The 27,434-nt window shown below is 50.0% G+C and overlaps 1 protein-coding gene across 1 annotated transcript in view; it reads right to left on the bottom strand.

Moving 5' to 3' along the window:
* Positions 1 to 27,076, bottom strand: part of SLC2A1 (solute carrier family 2 member 1) — a 327,646-nt gene extending 300,570 nt beyond the window's left edge. Inside the window, exon 1 of the mRNA XM_063942024.1 lies at positions 26,897 to 27,076. Within this exon, the coding sequence (XP_063798094.1) occupies positions 26,897 to 26,980 (84 nt within the window). The 5' untranslated portion in view covers positions 26,981 to 27,076. The remainder of the gene's footprint in view (positions 1 to 26,896) is intronic.
* Positions 27,077 to 27,434: the final 358 nt, after the last annotated feature.

Genomic DNA, 27,434 nt, shown 5'->3' on the forward strand with positions numbered 1-27,434 from the left:
TAGCTGGCACTGGGGCCATAGCTGGCACTGTGGGGGCATGTGTATCTGGCACTCTGGGAACATGTGTATCCGGCACTGGGGGCATATCTGGCACTAGGGGGGCATGTATAACTGGAACTGGGAGCATATCTGACACTGGGGGCATGTCTGGCTTGGGGGCATATCTGGCACTGGGGGCATGTCTGGCTCGGGGGCATGTCTGACACTGGGGGGCATATCTGGCACTGGGGCATATCTGGCACTGGGGGCATGTCTGGCACTGGGGGCATATCTGGCACTGGGGGCATATCTGGCACTGGGGGCATGTCTGGCACTGGGGGCATATCTGCCACTGGGGGCATGTCTGGCACTGTGGGGACATGTGTATCTGGCACTGGGGCATGTCTGGCACTGTGGGGACATGTGTATCTGGCACTGGGGCATGTCTGGCACTGTGGGGACATGTGTATCTGGCACTGGGGCATAGCTGGCACTGGGGCCATAGCTGGCACTGTGGGGGCATGTGTATCTGGCACTCTGGGAACATGTGTATCCGGCACTGGGGGCATATCTGGCACTAGGGGGGCATGTATACCTAGAACTGGGAGCATATCTGGCACTGGGGGCATGTCTGGCTTGGGGGCATATCTGGCAATGGGGGCATGTCTGGCACTGGGGGCATGTCTGGCACTGGGGCATATCTGACACTGGGCGCATGTCTGGCACTGGGGCATGTCTGGCACTGGGGCATATCTGGCACTGGGGGCATGTCTGACACTGGGGCATATCTGGCACTGGGGCATGTCTGGCAATGGGGCATATCTGGCACTGGGGGCATGTCTGGCAATTGGGCATATCTGGCACTGGGGGCATGTCTGACACTGGGGCATATCTGGCACTGGGGGCATGTCTGGCACTGGGGGCATGTCTGACACTGGGGCATATCTGACACTGGGCGCATGTCTGGCACTGGGGCATATCTGGCACTGGGGGCATGTCTGGCACTGGGGACATGTCTGGCACTGGGGGCATGTCTGACACTGGGGCATATCTGGCACTGGGGGCATGTCTGGCAATGGGGCATATCTGGCACTGGGGGCATGTCTGACACTGGGGCATATCTGGCACTGGGGGCATGTCTGGCACTGGGGGCATGTCTGACACTGGGGCATATCTGACACTGGGCGCATGTCTGGCACTGGGGCATGTCTGGCACTGGGGCATATCTGGCACTGGGGGCATGTCTGACACTGGGGCATATCTGGCACTGGGGGCATGTCTGGCACTGGGGGCATGTCTGGCACTGGGGGCATGTCTGACACTGGGGCATATCTGGCACTGGGGGCATGTCTGGCACTGGGGGCATGTCTGGCACTGGGGGCATGTCTGACACTGGGGCATATCTGACACTGGGCGCATGTCTGGCACTGGGGCATGTCTGGCACTGGGGGCATGTCTGACACTGGGGCATATCTGGCACTGGGGGCATGTCTGGCACTGGGGGCATGTCTGACACTGGGGCATATCTGGCACTGGAGGCATGTCTGGCACTGGGGGCATGTCTGGCACTGGTGGCATGTCTGACACTGGGGCATATCTGACACTGGGGGCATGTCTGGCACTAGGGCATATCTGGCACTGGGGCATATCTGGCACTGGGGCATATCTGGCACTGGGGGCATATCTGGCACTGGGGGCATATCTGGCACTGGGGGCATGTCTGGCACTGGGGGCATGTCTGGCACTGGGGGCATATCTGACACTGGGGGCATGTCTGGCACTGGGGGCATATCTGACACTGGGGGCATGTCTGGCACTGGGGGCATATCTGACACTGGGGGCATGTCTGGCACTGGGGGCATATCTGACACTGGGGGCATATCTGACACTGGGGGCATGTCTGGCACTGGGGGCATATCTGATACTGGGGGCATGTCTGGCACTGGGGGCATATCTGACACTGGGGGCATGTCTGGCACTGGGGATCATGTCTGGCTCGGGGGCATATCTGGCACTGGGGGCATGTCTGGCACTGGGGGCATATCTGGCTCGGGGGCATGTCTGACACTGGGGGCATATCTGGCACTGGGGGCATATCTGGCACTGGGGGCATGTCTGGCACTGGGGGCATGTCTGGCACTGGGGGCATATCTGACACTGTGGGGACATGTGTATCTGCACTGGGGCATAGCTGGCACTGTGGGGATATGTGTATCTGGCACTGGGGGCATATCTGCACTGTGGGGACATGTGTATCTGCACTGGGGGCATATCTGCACTGTGGGGGCATGTGTATCTGCACTGGGGGCATATCTGGCACTGGGGGCATGTCTGGCACTGGGGGCATATCTGGCACTGGGTGCATGTCTGGCACTGGGGGCATATCTGGCACTGGGGGCATGTCTGGCACTGGGGGCATATCTGCCACTGGGGGCATGTCTGGCACTGTGGGGACATGTGTATCTGGCACTGGGGGCATGTCTGGCACTGTGGGGACATGTGTATCTGGCACTGGGGCATATCTGGCACTGTGGGGACATGTGTATCTGCACTGGGGGCATGTCTGGCACTGTGGGGACATGTGTATCTGGCACTGGGGCATGTCTGGCACTGTGGGGACATGTGTATCTGGTACTGGGGCATAGCTGGCACTGTGGGGACATGTGTATCTGGTACTGGGGCATAGCTGGCACTGTGGGGACATGTGTATCTGGCACTGGGGGCATAGCTGGCACTGGGGCCATAGCTGGCACTGTGGGGGCATGTGTATCTGGCACTCTGGGAACATGTGTATCCGGCACTGGGGGCATATCTGGCACTAGGGGGGCATGTATAACTGGAACTGGGAGCATATCTGGCACTGGGGGCATGTCTGGCTTGGGGGCATATCTGGCACTGGGGGCATGTCTGGCTCGGGGGCATGTCTGACACTGGGGGGCATATCTGGCACTGGGGCATATCTGGCACTGGGGGCATGTCTGGCACTGGGGGCATATCTGGCACTGGGGGCATGTCTGGCACTGGGGGCATGTCTGGCACTGGGGGCATATCTGCCACTGGGGGCATGTCTGGCACTGTGGGGACATGTGTATCTGGCACTGGGGCATGTCTGGCACTGTGGGGACATGTGTATCTGGCACTGGGGCATGTCTGGCACTGTGGGGACATGTGTATCTGGCACTGGGGCATAGCTGGCACTGGGGCCATAGCTGGCACTGTGGGGGCATGTGTATCTGGCACTCTGGGAACATGTGTATCCGGCACTGGGGGCATATCTGGCACTAGGGGGGCATGTATACCTAGAACTGGGAGCATATCTGGCACTGGGGGCATGTCTGGCTTGGGGGCATATCTGGCACTGGGGGCATGTCTGGCACTGGGGGCATGTCTGGCACTGGGGGCATGTCTGGCACTGGGGCATATCTGACACTGGGCGCATGTCTGGCACTGGGGCATGTCTGGCACTGGGGCATATCTGGCACTGGGGGCATGTCTGACACTGGGGCATATCTGGCACTGGGGGCATGTCTGGCACTGGGGCATATCTGGCACTGGGGGCATGTCTGGCACTGGGGGCATGTCTGGCACTGGTGGCATGTCTGACACTGGGGCATATCTGACACTGGGGGCATGTCTGGCACTGGGGGCATATCTGGCACTGGGGACATGTCTGGCACTGGGGACATGTCTGGCACTGGGGGCATATCTGACACTGGGGGCATGTCTGGCACTGGCGGCATATCTGACACTGGGGGCATGTCTGGCACTGGGGGCATATCTGACACTGGGGGCATGTCTGGCACTGGGGGCATATCTGACACTGGGGGCATATCTGACACTGGGGGCATATCTGGCACTTGGGGCATGTCTGGCACTGGGGGCATGTCTGGCACTGGGGGCATGTCTGGCACTGGGGGCATATCTGATACTGGGGTCATGTCTGGCACTGGGGGCATATCTGACACTGGGGGCATGTCTGGCACTGGGGATCATGTCTGGCTCAGGGGCATGTCTGGCACTGGGGGCATGTCTGGCACTGGGGGCATATCTGGCACTGGGGGCATATCTGGCTCGGGGGCATGTCTGACACTGGGGGCATATCTGGCACTGGGGGCATATCTGGCACTGGGGGCATATCTGACACTGTGGGGACATGTGTATCTGCACTGGGGCATAGCTGGCACTGTGGGGATATGTGTATCTGGCACTGGGGGCATATCTGCACTGTGGGGACATGTGTATCTGCACTGGGGGCATATCTGCACTGTGGGGGCATGTGTATCTGCACTGGGGGCATATCTGGCACTGGGGCATATCTGGCACTGGGGGCATGTCTGGCACTGGGGGCATGTCTGGCACTGGGGGCATATCTGGCACTGGGTGCATGTCTGGCACTGGGGGCATATCTGGCACTGGGGGCATGTCTGGCACTGGGGGCATATCTGCCACTGGGGGCATGTCTGGCACTGTGGGGACATGTGTATCTGGCACTGGGGCATGTCTGGCACTGTGGGGACATGTGTATCTGGCACTGGGGCATAGCTGGCACTGTGGGGACATGTGTATCTGGCACTGGGGGCATAGCTGGCACTGGGGCCATAGCTGGCACTGTGGGGGCATGTGTATCTGGCACTCTGGGAACATGTGTATCCGGCACTGGGGGCATATCTGGCACTAGGGGGGCATGTATACCTGGAACTGGGAGCATATCTGGCACTGGGGGCATGTCTGGCTTGGGGGCATATCTGGCACTGGGGGCATGTCTGGCTCGGGGGCATGTCTGACACTGGGGGGCATATCTGGCACTGGGGTATATCTGGCACTGGGGGCATGTCTGGCACTGGGGGCATATCTGGCACTGGGGGCATGTCTGGCACTGGGGGCATATCTGGCACTGGGGGCATGTCTGGCACTGGGGGCATATCTGGCACTGGGGGCATGTCTGGCACTGGGGGCATATCTGGCACTGGGGGCATGTCTGGCACTGGGGGCATATCTGCCACTGGGGGCATGTCTGGCACTGTGGGGACATGTGTATCTGGCACTGGGGCATGTCTGGCACTGTGGGGACATGTGTATCTGGCACTGGGGCATGTCTGGCACTGTGGGGAAATGTGTATCTGGCACTGGGGCATAGCTGGCACTGGGGCCATAGCTAGCACTGTGGGGGCATGTGTATCTGGCACTCTGGGAACAATTGTATCCGGCACTGGGGGCATATCTGGCACTAGGGGGGCATGTATACCTGGAACTGGGAGCATATCTGGCACTGGGGGCATGTCTGGCTTGGGGGCATATCTGGTACTGGTGGCATATCTGGCACTGGGGCATATCTGGCACTGGTGGCATGTCTGGCACTGGGGGCATATCTGGCACTGGGGGCATGTCTGGCACTGGGGGCATGTCTGGCACTGGGGGCATATCTGCCACTGGGGGCATGTCTGGCACTGTGGGGACATGTGTATCTGGCACTGGGGCATGTCTGGCACTGTGGGGACATGTGTATCTGGCACTGGGGCATGTCTGGCACTGTGGGGACATGTGTATCTGGCACTGGGGCATAGCTGGCACTGGGGCCATAGCTGGCACTGTGGGGGCATGTGTATCTGGCACTCTGGGAACATGTGTATCCGGCACTGGGGGCATATCTGGCACTAGGGGGGCATGTATACCTGGCACTTGGAGCATATCTGGCACTGGGGGGGGCATGTATACCTGGACTGGGAGCATATCTGGCACTGGGGGCATGTCTGGCTTGGGGGCATATCTGGCACTGGGGGCATGTCTGGCTCGGGGGCATGTCTGACACTGGGGGCATATCTGGCACTGGGGGCATGTCTGGCACTGGGGGCATATCTGGCACTGGGGGCATGCCTGGCACTGGGGGCATGCCTGGCACTGGGGGGCATGCCTGGCACTGGGGGCATGTCTGGCACTGGGAGCATATCTGGCACTGGGGGCATGTCTGGCACTGGGGCATGTCTGGCACTGTGGGGACATGTGTATCTGGCACTGGGGCATGTCTGGCACTGTGGGGACATGTGTATCTGGCACTGGGGCATAGCTGGCACTGGGGCCATAGCTGGCACTGTGGGGGCATGTGTATCTGGCACTCTGGGAACATGTGTATCCAGCACTGGGGGCATATCTGGCACTAGGGGGGCATGTATACCTGGCACTGGGAGCATATCTGGCACTGGGGGGGGGGGCATGTATACCTGGACTGGGAGCATATCTGGCACTGGGGGCATGTCTGGCTTGGGGGCATATCTGGCACTGGGGGCATGTCTGGCTCGGGGGCATGTCTGACACTGGGGGCATATCTGGCACTGGGGGCATGTCTGGCACTGGGGGCATATCTGGCACTGGGGGCATGTCTGGCACTGGGGGCATGTCTGGCACTGGGGGCATATCTGGCACTGGGGGCATGTCTGGCACTGGGGCATGTCTGGCACTGTGGGGACATGTGTATCTGCACTGGGGGCATATCTGGCACTGTGGGGGCACGTGTATCTGCACTGGGGGCATATCTGGAACTGTGGGGGCATGTGTATCTGGCACTCTGGGAACATGTGTATCCGGCACTGGGGGCATATCTGGCACTGTAAGGACATGTGTATCTGGCACTGTGGGTGCATATGTGTATCTGGCACTGTGGGGGCATATGTGTATCTGGCACTGTGGGGACATATGTGTATCTGGCACTGTGGGGGCATGTGTATCTGGCACTGTGGGGACATATCTGTATCTGGCACTGTGGGGACATGTGTATCTGGCACTGTGGGGACATGTGTATCTGGCACTGGGGTGACATATATGTATCTGGCACTGTGGTGACATATCTGTATCTGACACTGTGGGGACATATGTGTATCTGGCACTGTGGGGACATATGTGTATCTGGCACTGTGGGGACATATGTGTATCTGGCACTGTGGGGACATATGTGTATCTGGCACTGTGGAGGCACCCATTTTTTGGCATTTTTATATGTATGTGGCACTGTACTGGGGCATTATATGTATGTGGCACTGTACTGGGGCATTATATATATGTATGTGGCACTAAACTGGGGCATTATATGTATGTGGCACTGTACTGGGGCATTATATGTATGTGGCACTGTACTGGGGCATTATATGCAGCTGCGAGGCTAATCTTCCTTGCCAGACGTTCATCGTCTGCAGATCTGCTCTGTCAGTCCCTCCATTGGTTACCGGTATTCTACCGTAGTAAATATAAAATACTTTTACTCACATACAAGGCTATTAACCAAACTGCACCAACATACATCTCTTCACTCATCTCAAAATATCTCCCTACCCGACCTGTCCGCTCTGCACAAGATCTGCGTCTCTCATCCACTCGCATTACTTGTTCACACTCAAAATTACAGGACTTTATCTGGGCTGCGCCCACTCTGTGTAATGCCCTCCTACGCACAATAAGACTTACCTCTAGTCTCCAAACCTTTAAACGTTCCCTGAAAACTCACCTCTTCAGACAAGCCTATCAAATTCCAGACCCACCCACATAACCTTCAGTGCTTCCCTATCTAATTACATCCTCTGTAGAGTATTCATAACATCACATATCTTGTCTTTCTTTACTCTCACACCCTCCTGACACTTGGATAACTTTGTGGGGTATCATCATACAACCCATTAAGAACCTAGCAACCTGGTGGACCATTATGCAATAGATAGCATCAATCCTTGTGTATCTATGCCTATCTCCCTATAGATTGTAAGCTTGCGAGCAGGGCCTTCCTACCTCTATGTCTGTCTGTTTTTACCCAGTTTTGTTCTATTACTGTTGTTCTAATTGTAAAGCGCAATGGCATATGATGCGCTATATAAGAAACTGTTTAATAAATAAATAAATAAATAAATAAATATATGTATGTGGCACTGTACTGGGGCATTATATGTATGTGGCACTGTACAACATGACTAAAAACGGGGTTATGACACAAGGTCATACTCCTACAAATGTGATACCGAAAGGTGTGCACACAAAAATGGGGTGTGGCTTTGCGACAACTAGGCCACACCCCCATTTTTGCACGCGCGCCTGCGGCGCACGCATGATAGTGGCTCTTCACCTTTACTGTGGATCTTTTCTGGCTCTTTGCCTCTGACTGGTTGGCCACCCCTGCTATAGATATATATATATATATATATATATATACACATACACTGTATACATAGTACACACAGCATTATATATCAGTACACTATAGATCCACTATATATACTGTATATATATGTATGTATATACACACACTGTATATATACTGTATATATAGTACACACAGTATTATATATCAGCACACTATAGATCCTCTATATATACTGTATATATAGTACACACAGCATTATATATCAGTACACTATAGATCCACTATATATACTGTGTGTATACTGTATATATAGTACACACAGTATTATATATCAGCACACTATAGATCCTCTATATATACTGTATATATAGTACACACAGCATTATATATCAGTACACTATAGATTCCCCATATATACTGTGTATATAGGCCCTCATTCCGAGTTGTTCGCTCGCAAGGCGATTTCAGCAGAGTTACACACGCTAAGCCGCCGCCTACTGGGAGTGAATCTAAACTTCTTAAATGTGCGACCGATGTATGCGCATTTTTGCGATCAAAAACGAGTTAGCAGTTTCTGAGTAACTCCAGACTTACTCTGCCTGTGCGATCAGTTCAGTGCTTTTCGGTCCCGGCTGACGTCAGAAACACACCCAGCGTTCGGCCAAGCACTCCCACCGTTTCTCCAGACACGCCTGCGTTTTTTCCGGAAACGGTAGCGTTTTCAGCCACACGCCCATAAAACGCCATACATCCGCCCAGTAACACCCATTTCCTGTCAATCACAATGCGATCGCCGGAGCGATGAAAAAGCCGTGAGTAAAATTACTTTCTTCATAGTAAAGTTACTTGGCGCATGCGCAGTGCGAACATTACACATGCGCACTAAGAGAATTCTCACTGCGATGCGATGAAAAATACCGAGCGAACAACTCGGAATGAGGGCCATAGTACACAAAGCACAATATATCAGTACACTATAGATCCACTATATATACTGTATATAGTACACACAGCATTATATATCAGTACACTATAGATTTTCTCTCTCTCTCTCTCTCTCTCTATATATATATATATATATACTGTATATATAGTACACACCGCATTATATATCAGTACACTCAAGATTCTTCTATATATACTGTATTTATAGTACACACAGCATTATATATCAGTACACTATAGATTCCCCATATATATTTATATATATATAGTACACACACACATAATATATCAGTACACTACAGATCCTATATATAGTACACACAGCATTATATATCAGTACACTATAGATTCCCCATATATATTGTTTATATATAGTACACACACATTATATATCAGTACACGATAGATCCTCTATATATAGTACACACAGTATTATTATATATCAGTACGCTATAGATTCTCCTATATATACTGTATATATAGGATACACAGCATTATATATCAGTATACTATAGATTCTCTATATATACTGTATATATAGTACACACAGCATTATATATCAGTACGCTATAGATTCCCCATATATATTGTTTATATATAGTACACACATAATATATCAGTACACAATAGATCCTCTATATATAGTACACACAGTATTATATATCAGTACGCTATAGATTCTCCTATATATACTGTATATATAGTACACACAGCATTATATATCAGTATACTATAGATGTTCTCTATATATACTGTATATATAGTACACACAGCATTATATATCAGTATACTATAGATCCTCTATATATACTGTATATATAGTACACACAGCATTATATATCAGTATACTATAGATCCTCTATATATACTGTATATATAGTACACACAGCATTATATATCAGTATACTATAGATGTTCTCTATATATACTGTATATATAGTACACACAGCATTATATATCAGTATACTATAGATTATCTATATATACTGTATATATAGTACACACAGCATTATATATCAGTATACTATAGATTATCTATATATACTGTATATATAGTACACACAGCATTATATATCAGTATACTATAGATGTTCTCTATATATACTGTATATATAGTACACACAGTATTATATATCAGTACGCTATAGATTCTCCTATATATACTGTATATATAGTACACACAGCATTATATATCAGTATACTATAGATGTTATCTATATATACTGTATATATAGTACACACAGCATTATATATCAGTATACTATAGATTCTCTATATATACTGTATATATAGTACACACAGCATTATATATCAGTATACTATAGATGTTCTCTATATGGCCCTCATACCGAGTTGTTCGCTCGCAAGCTGCTTTTAGCAGCTTTGCACACGCTAAGCCGCCGCCTACTGGGAGTGAATCTTAGCTTATCAAAATTGTGAACGAAAGATTAGCAGAATTGCAAATAGAAATTTCTTCGCAGTTTCTGAGTAACTCCAGACTTAAGGCCCATACACACTTGACGATAAAATGAGCGACGTTGTTCATTTCAGCCCTCATCAATGACGTCGCTCATTATATCGTCAAGTGTGTATGCATCCAACGACCACCGATGCGCGGCCCCGCGGGACGTTAACGACCCTCGCTTATATGTGGAGCATGTATGCTCAATTTCCACTATGGTCGTTACCGACCAGAGACGTCGTTGAATGTGTATGGTGTGAACGACCAACGACCAACGACCAAGCCACTGTTCACCAGCCCTGTTCCCAGCTCATTATTTTAATAAACTGTTCAGCTTGGATGCTTCAGCGATGAATGGTCTTTGGTCGTTGGTAGTGTGTATGCTCATGTCGTTTGCTCAGCTGTTCAAGGGAAGTTCAAGGGAAGTCGTTAACGACGGTCGTTAACGACGTGTGCATCGTCAAGTGTGTATGGGCCTTTACTCTTCCAGTGCGATCGGTTCAGTGCTTGTCGTTCCTGGTTTGACGTCACAAACACACCCAGCGTTCGCCCAGACACTCCTCCGTTTCTCCACCCACTCCCGCGTTTTCCCCAGAAACGGCAGCGTTTTTTCACACACACCCATAAAACGGCCAGTTTCCGCCCAGAAACACCCACTTCCTGTCAATCACACTCCGATCACCAGAACGAAGAAAAAACCTCATAATCCATGAGTAAAATTCCTAACTGCATAGCAAATTTACTTGGCACAGTCGCAGTGCGAACATTGCGCATGCGCAATTAGCGGAAAATCGCTGTGATGCGAAGAAAATTACCAAGCGAACAACTCGGAATGACCACCTATATACTGTATATATAGTACACACAGTATTATATATCAGTACGCTATAGATTCTCCTATATATACTGTATATATAGTACACACAGCATTATATATCAGTATACTATAGATGTTCTCTATATATACTGTATATATAGTACACACAGCATTATATATCAGTACGCTATAGATTCTCCTATATATACTGTATATATAGTACACACAGCATTATATATCAGTACACTATAGATGTTCTCTATATATACTGTATATATAGTACACACAGCATTATATATCAGTATACTATAGATGTTCTCTATATAGCATCATTTGCCTGCACAATATAGATCACATCGTGTTATACCTCAGTACTATGGCCCTCATTCCGAGTTGATCGGTCGCAAGGCGATTTTAGCAGAGTTACACACGCTAAGCCGCCGCCTACTGGGAGTGAATCTTAGCTTCTTAAAATTGCGACCGATGTATTCGCAATATTGCGATTACACACCTCGTAGCAGTTTCTGAGTAGCTCCAGACTTACTCTGCCTGTGCGATCAGTTCAGTGCTTGTCGTTCCTGGTTGACGTCACAAACACACCCAGCGTTCGCCCAGACACTCCCCCGTTTCTCCAGCCACTCCTGCGTTTTTTCCGGAAACGGTAGCGTTTTTATCCACACGCCCATAAAACGCCGTGTTTCCGCCCAGTAACACCCATTTCCTGTCAATCACATTACGATCGCCGGAGCGATGAAAAAGCCGTGAGTAAAAATACTATCTTCATTATAAAATTACTTTGCGCAGTCGCAGTGCGAATATTGCGCATGCGTACTAAGCGGAATTTCACTGCGATGCGATGAAAATTCCCGAGCGAACGACTCGGAATGAGGGCCTGTGTATCGTTCACACAGCTTTATACTATATATCCGTATACTATAGATTCCCCTATATGTCTGTATACTATAGATTCCCCTATATATACTGTACACATAGCATTATTAGTGTAATATAGACACCTATACCTACTGTATGCATAGCGTTATATGTCCCCTATACACCTGGGTCCTCCCTCGTCCTTTGTCACTATTCGCAGCGATGCACTGTGCCAGCGAATGGGAGCGTGCGCTGCATACACGCCCCATACAGAATACATTATGCATATGCACCCGCAACTATACACGAGCGGGTATGAACAGTCGCTGCCGCAATGCATGTGAAAGCATCACGGCAAAGATGAAGGTGGCCATATTTGTACATATAGCGCACAGAGGCCGGGATGTAATAGGAGCCGATAATGCCAGCCAGGAAATTATCGCACCACATCGGACATTGGGGGTCATTCCGAGCTGATCGTAGCCCTGCAAAATTTAGGGGAACGCCCAGCACTGGGATATCCCGCCCCGCATGTCAGTGCTGACCCCTCCCCCGCAGAAGTGCAAAAGCATCGCACAGCGGCGATGCTTTTGAACTTTAGGAGTAGCTCCCGGACAGCACAGCTTTAGCGTGCTGACCGGGAGCTACTCGTCGCTCCCCGGCCCACAGCGGGTGCGTGTGACGTCACGCAGCCGCTGCGGCCCGCCCCCCGCTTGGTCCAACCACGCCTGCATTGGTCGGACCGCGCCCACGAAACGGCGGCCAAATGCCGTTGCCCCCCCCCCCCCCCCTGGCCCAGCAACCGCCACTGCCTGTCAGACAGAGGCGATCATATCGCAGCGACGGCCTTAGGCCATCGGGCATGCGCCGGTGCACTGCGGCGCTGGCACATGCGCAGTTCAGACCCGACCGCGCCGCCTCGATAAACTGCAGCGTGCGAATGGGTCAGAATGACCCCCATTACCCGGAACTGCGCCTATTTCCCAGAACTCGGCAATGTAATGGCGTGCGCCTATTTCCCAGAACTCGGCAATGTAATGGCGTGCGCCTATTTCCCAGAACTCGGCAATGTAATGGCGTGCGCCTATTTCCCAGAACTCGGCAATGTAATTGCGTGCGCCTCTTTCCCGGAACTCTGCAATGTAATGGCGTGCGCCTATTTCCCGGAACTCGGCAATGTAATGGCGTGCGCCTATTTCCCAGAACTCGGCAATGTAATGGCGTGCGCCTATTTCCCGGAACTCGGCAATGTAATGGCGTGCGTCTATTTCCCAGAACTCGGCAATGTAATGGCATGCGCCTATTTCCCAGAACTCGGCAATGTAATGGCGTGTGCCTATTTCCCAGAACTCGGCAATGTAATGGCGTGCGTCTATTTCCCGGAACTCGGCAATGTAATGGCGTGCGTCTATTTCCCGGAACTCGGCAATGTAATGGCGTGCGCCTATTTCCCAGAACTCGGCAATGTAATGGCATGCGTCTATTTCCCGGAACTCGGCAATGTAATGGCGTGCGCCTATTTCCCGGAACTCTGCAATGTAATGGCATGCGCCTATTTCCCAGAACTCGGCAATGTAATGGCGTGCGCCTATTTCCCAGAACTCGGCAATGTAATGGCGTGCGTCTATTTCCCGGAACTCGGCAATGTAATGGCATGCGCCTATTTCCCAGAACTCGGCAATGTAATGGCGTGCGCTTCTTTCCCGGAACTCTGCAATGTGATGACGTGCGCCTATTTCCCGGAACTCGGCAATGTAATGGCGTGCGTCTATTTCCCGGAACTCGGCAATGTAATGGCATGCGCCTATTTCCCAGAACTCGGCAATGTAATGGCGTGCGTCTATTTCCCGGAACTCGGCAATGTAATGGCATGCGCCTATTTCCCAGAACTCGGCAATGTAATGGCGTGCGCTTCTTTCCCGGAACTCTGCAATGTGATGACGTGCGCCTATTTCCCGGAACTCGGCAATGTAATGGTGTGCGTCTATTTCCCGGAACTCGGCAATGTAATGGCATGCGCCTATTTCCCGGAACTCGGCAATGTAATGGTCGTGCGTCTATTTCCCGGAACTCGGCAATGTAATGGCATGCGCCTATTTCCCAGAACTCGGCAATGTAATGGCGTGCGCCTATTTCATGGAACTCGGCAAAGTAATGGCGTGCGTCTATTTCCCAGAACTCGGCAATGTAATGGCGTGCGTCTATTTCCCGGAACTCAGCAATGTAATGGCGTGCGTCTATTTCCCGGAACTCAGCAATGTAATGGCGTGCGTCTATTTCCCAGAACTCGGCAATGTAATGGCGTGCGTCTATTTCCCGGAACTCAGCAATGTAATGGCGTGCGTCTATTTCCCGGAACTCAGCAATGTAATGGCGTGCGCTTCTTTCCCGGAACTCTGCAATGTGATGACGTGCGCCTATTTCCCGGAACTCGGCAAAGTAATGGCGTGCGCCTATTTCCCAGAACTCAGCAATGTAATGGCGTGCGTCTATTTCCCGGAACTCAGCAATGTAATGGCGTGCGCTTCTTTCCCGGAACTCTGCAATGTGATGACGTGCGCCTATTTCCCGGAACTCGGCAAAGTAATGGCGTGCACTTCTGCATTCGGATCCAAGCTGTCGTGGCATTTAGACTAGAAAACGTCCGATATTTACGGACCAACCGGAATGTGTCTTTTAGTATAGGAGGACCACAGTGTCAGAGAAAGTCACACATTGTCCACCAAAAGTCCCACGACTAAAGCAACACCCCCCCTAAATAAACCGCAGTCCTCCAGGACGCACACGCAGCTCCTGCTGATTACAATGACATGCGGCATGCCTGTATACCGTGTGTAACAGCGGCTGTATCTGCATACCTAATTATGTTACAGTGCTCGGCTGGAATACACTGTAGCATAACATTGTGCAGATACAGCCGCTATCACACACGGTATACAGGCATGACGCATGTCTTTGTAAACAGCAGGAGCTGCTTGTGCGTCCTAATACATCTATTTGTGTATCAGACACACGTTCCTGTGCAAAATGTGCAAAAATGACATATACACTACACAGACTATTTTTACAGATATAAGGTTTTTTTGTGTCAAAATGTACTGAAAAGTGCTTATAGCAAATGTGGCTGCAAAGTGCATTTATAACGGAGTTCTAATATAGGGGGTCATTCCGAGTTGTTCGCTCGTTGCCGTTTTTCGCAACAGAGCGATTTGGTGGAAAATGCGCATGCGCTAAGTTATTTATCACAAAACGTAGTAGATTGACACAAGCTTGAGCGACGTTTTTTCATCGCTCGAGTGATCATTGAGTGATTGACATGAAAGGGGCATTTCTGGGCGGAAACTGGCCGTTTTCAGGGAGTGTGCTAAAAAACGCAGGCGTGCCAGGTAAAAACGCAGGAGTGTCTGGAGAAATGGGGGAGTGGCTGGCCGAACGCAGGGCGTGTTTGTGACGTCAAACCAGGAACTAAACGGACTGAGCTGATCGCAATCTAGGAGTAGGTCTGGAGCTACTCAGAAACTGCTAAGAATTATTTAGTAGCAATTCTGCTAATCTTTCGTTCGCTATTCTGCTAAGATAAGATACACTCCCAGAGGGCGGAGGCTTAGCGTGTGCAATGCTGCTAAAAGCAGCTAGCGAGCCAACAACTCGGAATGAGGGCCATTGTCATTACCAACCCAAAAAAAAACACCTCTAAATTATTTGAGAGTTTTAGAGCGGTTTTGTGTTCGACTTGCAATATCGGACTTCATTACATCGGCCGAGATGTATACTTAACACGGGCTAAATATCTGCATCCGACTTTTAATCAGACTCTTTACCCTAGAACCGAAAGTGTCCGATAAATCCGATGTACTGCCGCCAATACAATAGCTGACTTATAATTATACAGGCACATATACACATTCTATACATAGTGTTATATGTCTGTACACCAGGCATGTCCAAACTGCGGCCCTCCAGCTGTTGTGAAACTACATATCCCAGCATGCCCTGACACAGTTTTGCAGTCAGAGAATGCTAAAGCTGTGTCAGGGCATGCTGGGATGTGTAGTTTCTCAACAGCTGGAGGGCCGCAGTTTGGACATGCCTGCTGTACACTATAGATCTCCTATACCAGTGGTTCCCAAAATCCCAAGATTATCAGCATTTCTTCCATGGCAACCCCTAGGCCAAAGGTTCTTATTGATAAATTCAGAAGAAATTATTTAATTAAGTAAACTGTGCTTAGCCGTCACCCTGAGGTGTAGTTATGTGGCGGTAGGCCGGGCTGTGCTGTCTGCGTATGTCACTGTGCTTAGCCGTCACCCTGAGGTGTAGTTATGTGGCGGTAGGCCGGGCTGTGCTATCTGCGTATGTCACTGTGCTTAGCCGTCACCCTGAGATGTAGTTATGTGGTGGTAGGCCGGGCTGTGCTATCTGCGTATGTCACTGTGCTTAGCCGTCACCCTGAGATTTAGTTATGTGGCGGTAGGCCGGGCTGTGCTGTCTGCATATGTCACTGTGCTTAGCTGTCACCCTGAGATGTAGTTATGTGGTGGTAGGCCGGGCTGTGCTGTCTGCGTATGTTACTGTGCTTAGCCGTCACCCTGAGATGTAGTTATGTGGCGGTAGGCCGGGCTGTGCTGTCTGCGTATGTTACTGTGCTTAGCCGTCACCCTGAGATGTAGTTATGTGGCGGTAGGCCGGGCTGTGCTGTCTGCGTATGTCACTGTGCTTAGCCGTCACCCTGAGGTGTAGTTATGTGGCGGTAGGCCGGGCTGTGCTATCTGCGTATGTCACTGTGCTTAGCCGTCACCCTGAGATGTAGTTATGTGGTGGTAGGCCGGGCTGTGCTATCTGCGTATGTCACTGTGCTTAGCCGTCACCCTGAGATTTAGTTATGTGGCAGTAGGCCGGGCTGTGCTGTCTGCATATGTCACTGTGCTTAGCTGTCACCCTGAGATGTAGTTATGTGGTGGTAGGCCGGGCTGTGCTGTCTGCGTATGTTACTGTGCTTAGCCGTCACCCTGAGATGTAGTTATGTGGCGGTAGGCCGGGCTGTGCTGTCTGCGTATGTTTCTGTGTTTAGCTGTCACCCTGAGGTGTAATTATGTGGCGGTAGGCCGGGCTGTGCTGTCTGCATATGTCACTGTGCTTAGCTGTCACCCTGAGATGTAGTTATGTGGTGGTAGGCCGGGCTGTGCTGTCTGCGTATGTCACTGTGCTTAGCCGTCACCCTGAGATGTAGTTATGAGGCGGTAGGCCGGGCTGTGCTGTCTGCGTATGTCACTGTGCTTAGTCGTCACCCTGAGATGTACTTATGTGGCGGTAGGCCGGGCTGTGCTGTCTGCGTATGTCACTGTGCTTAGCTGTCACCCTGAGATGTAGTTATGTGGCGGTAGGCCGGCTGTGCTGTCTGCGTATGTCACTGTGCTTAGCTGTCACCCTGAGATGTAGTTATGTGGCGGTAGGCCGGGCTGTGCTGTCTGCATATGTTACTGTGCTTAGCTGTCACCCTGAGATGTAGTTATGTGGCGGTAGGCCGGGCTGTGCTGTCTGCGTATGTCACTGTGCTGTCTGCGTATGTCACTTTGCTTAGCCGTCACCCTGAGATGTAGTTATGTGGCGGTAGGCCGGGCTGTGCTGTCTGCGTATGTCATTGTGCTTAGCCGTCACCCTGAGATGTAGTTATGTGGCGGTAGGCCGGGCTGTGCTGTCTGCGTATGTCACTGTGCTTAGCCGTCACCCTGAGATGTAGTTATGTGGCAGTAGGCCGGGCTGTGCTGTCTGCATATGTCACTGTGCTTAGCTGTCACCCTGAGATGTAGTTATGTGGTGGTAGGCCGGGCTGTGCTGTCTGCGTATGTTACTGTGCTTAGCCGTCACCCTGAGTTGTAGTTATGTGGCGGTAGGCCGGGCTGTGCTGTCTGCATATGTCACTGTGCTTAGCCGTCACCCTGAGATGTAGTTATGTGGCGGTAGGCCGGGCTGTGCTGTCTGCGTATGTTACTGTGCTTAGCCGTCACCCTGAGGTGTAGTTATGTGGTGGTAGGCCGGGCTGTGCTGTTTGCGTATGTTACTGTGCTTAGCCGTCACCCTGAGATGTAGTTATGTGGCGGTAGGCCGGGCTGTGCTGTCTGCATATGTCACTGTGCTTAGCCGTCACCCTGAGATGTAGTTATGTGGCGGTAGGCCGGGCTGTGCTGTCTGCGTATGTCACTGTGCTTAGCCGTCACCCTGAGGTGTAATTATGTGGCGGTAGGCCGGGCTGTGCTGTCTGCATATGTCACTGTGCTTAGCCGTCACCCTGAGATTTAGTTATGTGGCGGTAGGCAGGGCTGTGCTATCTGCGTATGTTACTGTGCTGAGCCGTCACCCTGAGATGTAGTTATGTGGTGGTAGGCCGGGCTGTGCTGTCTGCGTATGTCACTGTGCTTAGCCGTCACCCTGAGATGTAGTTATGTGGCGGTAGGCCGGGCTGTGCTGTCTGTGTATGTCACTGTGCTTAGTCGTCACCCTGAGATGTAGTTATGTGGCGGTAGGCCGGGCTGTGCTGTCTGCGTATGTCACTGTGCTTAGCCGTCACCCTGAGATGTACTTATGTGGCGGTAGGCCGGGCTGTGCTGTCTGCATATGTTACTGTGCTTAGCTGTCACCCTGAGATGTAGTTATGTGGCGGTAGGCCGGGCTGTGCTGTCTGCGTATGTCACTGTGCTGTCTGCGTATGTCACTGTGCTTAGCCGTCACCCTGAGATGTAGTTATGTGGCGGTAGGCCGGGCTCTGCTGTCTGCGTATGTCACTGTGCTTAGCCGTCACCCTGAGATGTACTTATGTGGCGGTAGGCCGGGCTGTGCTGTCTGCATATGTTACTGTGCTTAGCTGTCACCCTGAGATGTAGTTATGTGGCGGTAGGCCAGGCTGTGCTGTCTGCGTATGTCACTGTGCTTAGCCGTCACCCTGAGATGTAGTTATGTGGTGGTAGGCCGGGCTGTGCTGTCTGTGTATGTTTCTGTGTTTAGCTGTCACCCTGAGATGTAGTAATGTGGCGGTAGGCCGGGCTGTGCTGTCTGTGTATGTCACTGTGCTTAGCCGTCACCCTGAGATGTAGTTATGTGGCGGTAGGCCGGGCTGTGCTGTCTGCATATGTCACTGTGCTTAGCTGTCACCCTGAGGTGTAATTATGTGGCGGTAGGCCGGGCTGTGCTGTCTGCATATGTCACTGTGCTTAGCCGTCACCCTGAGATGTAGTTATGTGGCGGTAGGCCGGGCTGTGCTGTCTGCATATGTCACTGTGCTTAGCCGTCACCCTGAGATGTAGTTATGTGGCGGTAGGCCGGGCTGTGCTGTCTGCGTATGTTACTGTGCTTAGCCGTCACCCTGAGATGTAGTTATGTGGCGGTAGGCCGGGCTGTGCTGTCTGCGTATGTTACTGTGCTTAGCCGTCACCCTGAGGTGTAGTTATGTGGCGGTAGGCCGGGCTGTGCTGTCTGCGTATGTTACTGTGCTTAGTCGTCACCCTGAGATGTAGTTATGTGGCGGTAGGCCGGGCTCTGCTGTCTGCGTATGTTACTGTGCTTAGCCGTCACCCTGAGGTGTAGTTATGTGGCGGTAGGCCGGGCTGTGCTGTCTGCGTATGTTACTGTGCTTAGCCGTCACCCTGAGATGTAGTTATGTGGCGGTAGGCCGGGCTGTGCTGTCTGCGTATGTCACTGTGTAAGGCCGTCACCCTGAGATGTAGTTATGTGGCGGTAGGCCGGGCTGTGCTATCTGCGTATGTCACTGTGCTTAGCCGTCACCCTGAGATGTAGTTATGTGGTGGTAGGCCGGGCTGTGCTGTCTGCGTATATGTCACTGTGCTTAGCCGTCACCCTGAGATGTAGTTATGTGGTGGTAGGCCGGGCTGTGCTGTCTGCGTATGTCACTGTGCTTAGCCGTCACCCTGAGATGTAGTTATGTGGCGGTAGGCCGGGCTGTGCTATCTGCGTATGTCACTGTGCTTAGCCGTCACCCTGAGATGTAGTTATCTGGCGGTAGGCCGGGCTGTGCTGTCTGCGTATGTTACTGTGCTTAGCCGTCACCCTGAGGTGTAGTTATGTGGTGGTAGGCCGGGCTGTGCTGTCTGCGTATATGTCACTGTGCTTAGCCGTCACCCTGAGATGTAGTTATGTGGCGGTAGGCCGGGCTGTGCTGTCTGCGTATGTTACTGTGCTTATCCGTCACCCTGAGATGTAGTTATGTGGTGGTAGGCCGGGCTGTGCTGTCTGCGTATATGTCACTGTGCTTAGCCGTCACCCTGAGATGTAGTTATGTGGCGGTAGGCCGGGCTGTGCTGTCTGCGTATGTTACTGTGCTTAGTCGTCACCCTGAGATGTAGTTATGAGCCGGTAGGCCAGGGTGTGCTGTCTGCGTATGTCACTGTGCTTAGCCGTCACCCTGAGGTGTAGTTATGTGGCAGTAGGCCGGGCTGTGCTGTCTGCGTATGTCACTGTGCTTAGCCGTCACCCTGAGATGTAGTTATGTGGCGGTAGGCCGGGCTGTGCTATCTGCGTATGTTACTGTGCTTAGCCGTCATGATGAGATGTAGTTATGTGGTGGTAGGCCGGGCTGTGCTGTCTGCGTATGTCACTGTGCTTAGCCGTCACCCTGAGGTGTAGTTATGTGGTGGTAGGCCGGGCTGTGCTGTCTGCGTATGTTACTGTGCTTAGCCGTCACCCTGAGGTGTAGTTATGTGGTGGTAGGCCGGGCTGTGCTGTCTGCGTATGTTACTGTGCTTAGCCGTCACCCTGAGATGTAGTTATGTGGCGGTAGGCCGGGCTGTGCTGTCTGCGTATGTCACTGTGCTTAGCCGTCACCCTGAGGTGTAGTTATGTGGCGGTAGGCCGGGCTGTGCTGTCTGCGTATGTCATTGTGCTTAGCCGTCACCCTGAGATGTAGTTATGTGGCGGTAGGCCGGGCTGTGCTATCTGCGTATGTCACTGTGCTTAGCCGTCACCCTGAGATGTAGTTATGTGGTGGTAGGCCGGGCTGTGCTGTCTGCGTATATGTCACTGTGCTTAGCCGTCACCCTGAGATGTAGTTATGTGGTGGTAGGCCGGGCTGTGCTGTCTGCGTATGTCACTGTGCTTAGCCGTCACCCTGAGATGTAGTTATGTGGCGGTAGGCCGGGCTGTGCTGTCTGCGTATGTCATTGTGCTTAGCCGTCACCCTGAGATGTAGTTATGTGGCGGTAGGCCAGGCTGTGCTATCTGCGTATGTCACTGTGCTTAGCCGTCACCCTGAGATGTAGTTATGTGGTGGTAGGCCGGGCTGTGCTGTCTGCATATGTCACTGTGCTTAGCTGTCACCCTGAGATGTAGTTATGTGGCGGTAGGCCGGGCTGTGCTGTCTGCGTATGTCACTGTGCTTAGCTGTCACCCTGAGATGTAGTTATGTGGCGGTAGGCCGGGCTGTGCTGTCTGCATATGTCACTGTGCTTAGCCGTCACCCTGAGATGTAGTTATGTGGCGGTAGGCCGGGCTGTGCTGTCTGCGTATGTCACTGTGCTTAGCCGTCACCCTGAGATGTACTTATTTGGCGGTAGGCCGGGCTGTGCTGTCTGCGTATGTCACTGTGCTTAGCTGTCACCCTGAGATGTAGTTATGTGGCGGTAGGCCGGGCTGTGCTGTCTGCGTATGTCACTGTGCTGTCTGCGTATGTTACTGTGCTGAGGCGTCACCCTGAGATGTAGTTATGTCGCGGTAGGCCGGGCTGTGCTGTCTGCGTATGTCACTGTGCTTAGCCGTCACCCTGAGATGTAGTTATGTGGCGGTAGGCCGGGCTGTGCTGTCTGCATATGTCACTGTGCTTAGCCGTCACCCTGAGACGTTTACACATGAAACCCCTTTTTCAGACTGCCGGGACACCCCGTGACTACTGTCATTGAAGGTCCCGCCAGCCAATCAGGGAGCGCCACGTCATGGCGCTCTCCTGATTGGCTGTGTGCTCCTTGCCTGTCAATCAGGCTCAGCGCAGCGGCTAGAATGGAGGATCGCGGTCCTCCATTATAGCCTATGATGGGAACTTTGCGTTCTGCGGTTAACCGCAAAGTTAATTTGAGTCACTCTTGTGGGTGAATACATTACAATTAAATACAAATTGGATGATAAATGGACTGAAGAGGACCGAACTTCACCGGATAACAGGGGAATGTTTTGGGCATCTGTTCTGTTCACAGGTCCACGGTGGATTCTACGGGACAAGAGGACCGAGGGGCTCCGTGGGACAATAGGTAAGTATGTGAGTGTGTAAGTGTGCATGTATGTAAATTAAAGCTTTACTGTCACAGTGTGTGTGTTGTTTTTTTGGGTGTATTTTTTTGTAGTAGAACTACAGGTACCAGCAGGCCCGTTCTTTCCCTGCTTGCTGGTACTTGTGGTTCTCCAAGTACCAGCTTGCGGGGGAGGCTTGCTGGGACTTGTAGATCTCCTACAAAAAAAACAATATTCTATTTTTTACACAAAGGCTATCAGACTCCCATCCACTGCCCACGGATGGGGGGGGGGACAGCCTCGGGCTTCACCCCTGGCCCTTGGGTGGCTGACGGGGGGGGGGGGGGAACCCCTTGATTTAAGGGGTCCCCACTCCTGCAGGGTACCCGGCCAGGGGTGGCTAGTTGGGGGGAGAGGGGGGGGTAATGCCGCGGCCGCAGGGACCTATATAAAAGTGTCCCCCGGCTGCGGCATTATCTCTCTGGCTAGTGTAGCCCGGTGCTGGTTTAAAAAATACAGGGGACCCCTACTTCTTTTGTCCCCCGTATTTTTTGAACCAGGACTGGACGCTGAGCCCGGTGCTGGTTGTTTTAATATGGGGGGACCCTACGCAATTTCCCCCCTGTATTTTTACAACCAGGACCGGCTCAAAGAGCCCGAGGCTGGTTACGCATAGGAGGGGGAACCCAAGCAATTTTTTTTGGACATTTTGATGGAAAACAGACCCTTTCCCACAGATAAGCATGCATGGATCTCACTGATACGTGCATGACTATCCAAACACGCCAGGAAAAAGCAGGTCTATTTTTTTGCTTTTTTTTACGATTAGCAAAAAAATACAATCGCAATTGAACATTTAGAGACAAACACCAAAATACAAATAAATAGTAAATTCCCGTGTTGTATGAACAAACAGCCGCGTTTGACCGATGGTCTATTCATTCGTATTTCTGCCCTCTGCCGTGAAAACCATTCGAATAGCCCCAACACTGGCGCGATTTGTGCTTAGTAAATTCCTGTGTTGCCACTTAGAAAAAAAAAAAAAAATCGGACAAAATCGTGACTTTACTAAATATACCCCAGTGTGTGACATCGTAGTGTACATTGGGCCTAATTCTGAGTTGATCGCAGAGTTAGATTTGGGTGGAGTGTGTTCAATCTGCAATCTAATTTGCAGTGTAAAAATAAAGCAGCCAGTATTTACCCTGCACAGAAACAATATAACCCACCCATATCTAACTCTTTCTGCACATGTTATATCTGCCCCCCCCCCCCTGCAGTGCACATGGGCCCTCATTCCGAGTTGTTCGCTCGCTAGCTGCTTTTAGCAGCATTGCACACGCTAAGCCGCCGCCTACTGGGAGTGTATCTTAGCATTGCAGAATTGCGAACGCAAGATTAGCAGAATTGCAAATAGAAATTTCTTAGCAGTTTCTGAGTAGCTCGAGACTTACTCCTCCACTGCGATCAGTTCAGTCAGTTTAGTTCCTGGGTTGACGTCACAAACACTCCCAGCGTTCGCCCAGACACTCCCCCGTTTCTTCAGACACTCCCGCGTTTTTCCAAAAAACGGCAGCGTTTTTTCGCACACACCCATAAAACGTCCAGTTTCCGCCCAGAAACACCCACTTCCTCTCAATCACACTCCGATCACCAGAACGAAGAAATTTCTCCGTTAAGCTGTGAGTAAAATACCAAACTTCTTAGCAAATTTACTTGGCGCAGGCGCGGTGCGAACATTGCGCATGCGCATTAGCGACTAATCTCTCCGGTGCGAAAAAAAATAACGAGTGAACAACTCGGAATGAGGGCCATGGTTTTGCCCAATTGCTAACAAACTTGCTGCTGCGATCAACTCAGAATTAGGCCCATTATACAGTGTGTGACATCATAGTGTACAGTATACAGTGTGTGACATCATAGTGTACAGTATACAGTGTGATATCATAGTGTACATTATACAGTATGTGACATCGTAGTAAACATTATACAGTGTGTGACATCATAGTGTACAGTATACAGTGTGATATCATAGTGTACATTATACAGTATGTGACATCGTAGTAAACATTATACAGTGTGTGACATCATAGTGTACAGTATACAGTGTGATATCATAGTGTACATTATACAGTGAGTGATATCGTGTATATTATACAGTGTGATATCATAGTGTACATTATACAGTGTGTGACATCGTAGTAAACATTATACAGTGTGTGACATCATAGTGTACAGTATACAGTGTGATATCATAGTGTACATTATACAGTGAGTGATATCGTGTATATTATACAGTGTGATATCATAGTGTACATTATACAGTGTGTGACATCGTAGTAAACATTATACAGTGTGTGACATCATAGTGTACAGTATACAGTGTGATATCATAGTGTACATTATACAGTGTGTGACATCGTAGTAAACATACAGTGTGTGACATTATAGTGTACAGTATACAGTGTGATATCATAGTGTACATTATACAGTGAGTGATATTGTGTATATTATACAGTGTGATATCATAGTGTACATTATACAGTGTGTGATATCATAGTGTACATTATACAGTAAGTGATATCGTGTATATTATACAGTGTGATATCATAGTGTATATTATACAGTGAGTGATATCATAGTGTACATTATACAGTGAGTGATATCGTGTATATTATACAGTGTGATATCATGGCGTATGACATTGTAGTGTACGTTATACAGTGTGACATCATGGTGTACATTATATAGTGTGTGACATCATAGTGTACATTATACGGTGTGTGATATCATAATGTACATTATACAGTGTGTGACATCATAGTGTACATTATACGGTGTGTGATATCGTAGTGTACGTTATACAGTGTGACATCATGGTGTACATTATATAGTGTGTGACATCATAGTGTACATTATACGGTGTGTGATATCATAGTGTACATTATACAGTGTGTGACATCATAGTGTACATTATACGGTGTGTGATATCGTAGTGTACGTTATACAGTGTGACATCATGGTGTACATTATACAGTGTGTGACATCATGGTGTACATTATACAGTGTGTGACATCATAGTGTACAGTATACAGTGTGTGACATCATAGTGTACAGTATACAGTGTGTGATATCATAGTGTACATTATACAGTGTGTGACATCATAGTGTACATTATATGGTGTGTGATATCGTAGTGTACGTTATACAGTGTGACATCATGGTGTACATTATACAGTGTGTGACATCATGGTGTACAGTATACAGTGTGTGACATCATAGTGTACAGTATACAGTGTGTGATATCATAGTGTACATTATACAGTGTGTGATATCATAGTGTACATTATACAGTGTGTGATATCACAGTGTACATTATACAGTGTGTGACATCATAGTGTACATTATACGGTGTGTGATATCATAGTGTACATTATACGGTGTGTGATATCGTAGTGTACGTTATACAGTGTGACATCATGGTGTACATTATACAGTGTGTGACATCATGGTGTACAGTATACAGTGTGTGACATCATAGTGTACAGTATACAGTGTGTGACATCATAGTGTACAGTATACAGTGTGTGATATCATAGTGTACAGTATACAGTGTGTGATATCATAGTGTACATTATACAGTGTGACATCATAGTGTACATTATACAGTGTGACATCATAGTGTACATTATACAGTGTGACATCGTGGTGTACAGTATACAGCGTGTGACATCATAGTGTACATTATACAGTGTGACATCGTGGTGTACAGTATACAGCGTGTGACATCATAGTGTACATTATACAGTGTGACATCGTGGTGTACAGTATACAGCGTGTGACATCATAGTGTACATTATACAGTGTGACATCATAGTGTACATTATACAGTGTGACATCATAGTGTACATTATACAGTGTGTGACAGTGTAGTATACAGCGTGTGACATCATAGTGTACATTATACAGTGTGACATCGTGGTGTACAGTATACAGTGTATGACATCATAGTGTACATTATACAGTGTGACATCGTGGTGTACAGTATACAGCGTGTGACATCATAGTGTACATTATACAGTGTGACATCGTGGTGTACAGTATACAGCGTGTGACATCATAGTGTACATTATACAGTGTGACATCGTGGTGTACAGTATACAGCGTGTGACATCATAGTGTACATTATACAGAGTGACATCGTGGTGTACAGTATACAGCGTGTGACATCATAGTGTACATTATACAGTGTGACATCGTGGTGTACAGTATACAGCGTGTGACATCATAGTGTACATTATACAGTGTGACATCGTGGTGTACAGTATACAGCGTGTGACATCATAGTGTACATTATACAGTGTGACATCATAGTGTACATTATACAGTGTGACATCGTGGTGTACAGTATACAGCGTGTGACAGTGTAGTATACAGTACACAGCATGTGATAACACAATGTACACACCTTACTGTCGCCGGGTCCATGTACGAGGCTGGTGCTCTCAGTAGCAGATGGTTTGGGCGCGGGCTCCTTCTCCTCAGGCTGCATGGTGGGTGAGGGCAGAATCTCTCTCTCTGATCCTGCCGTCTCCCTGACAGCGTCCTCTCTCTCTCCCAATATACGTGTATCTACCTCCTCCCCTCCTCCTGTCTTATGCTCCATTCACATACCCCCTCCTCCCCGTCACATAATACTCCTCCCCTTCCCACAATATCCCTGCACATTTACCACCGCCCTGCAATATACCTGTGCATCTGCCCCCTCCCTATAATATTCCTGTGCATCTGTCCCCTCCCTATAATATTCCTGTGCATCTGCCCCCTCCCTATAATATTCCTGTGCATCTGTCCCCTCCCTATAATATTCCTGTGCATCTGCCCCCTCACTATAATGTACCTGTGCATCTGCCCCCTCACTATAATATACCTGTGCATCTGCCCCCTCCCTATAATATTCCTGTGCATCTGTCCCCTCCCTATAATATTCCTGTGCATCTGCCCCC

Source organism: Pseudophryne corroboree, chromosome 10, assembly GCF_028390025.1.
Source record: "Pseudophryne corroboree isolate aPseCor3 chromosome 10, aPseCor3.hap2, whole genome shotgun sequence".
Taxonomy (NCBI): domain Eukaryota; kingdom Metazoa; phylum Chordata; class Amphibia; order Anura; family Myobatrachidae; genus Pseudophryne; species Pseudophryne corroboree.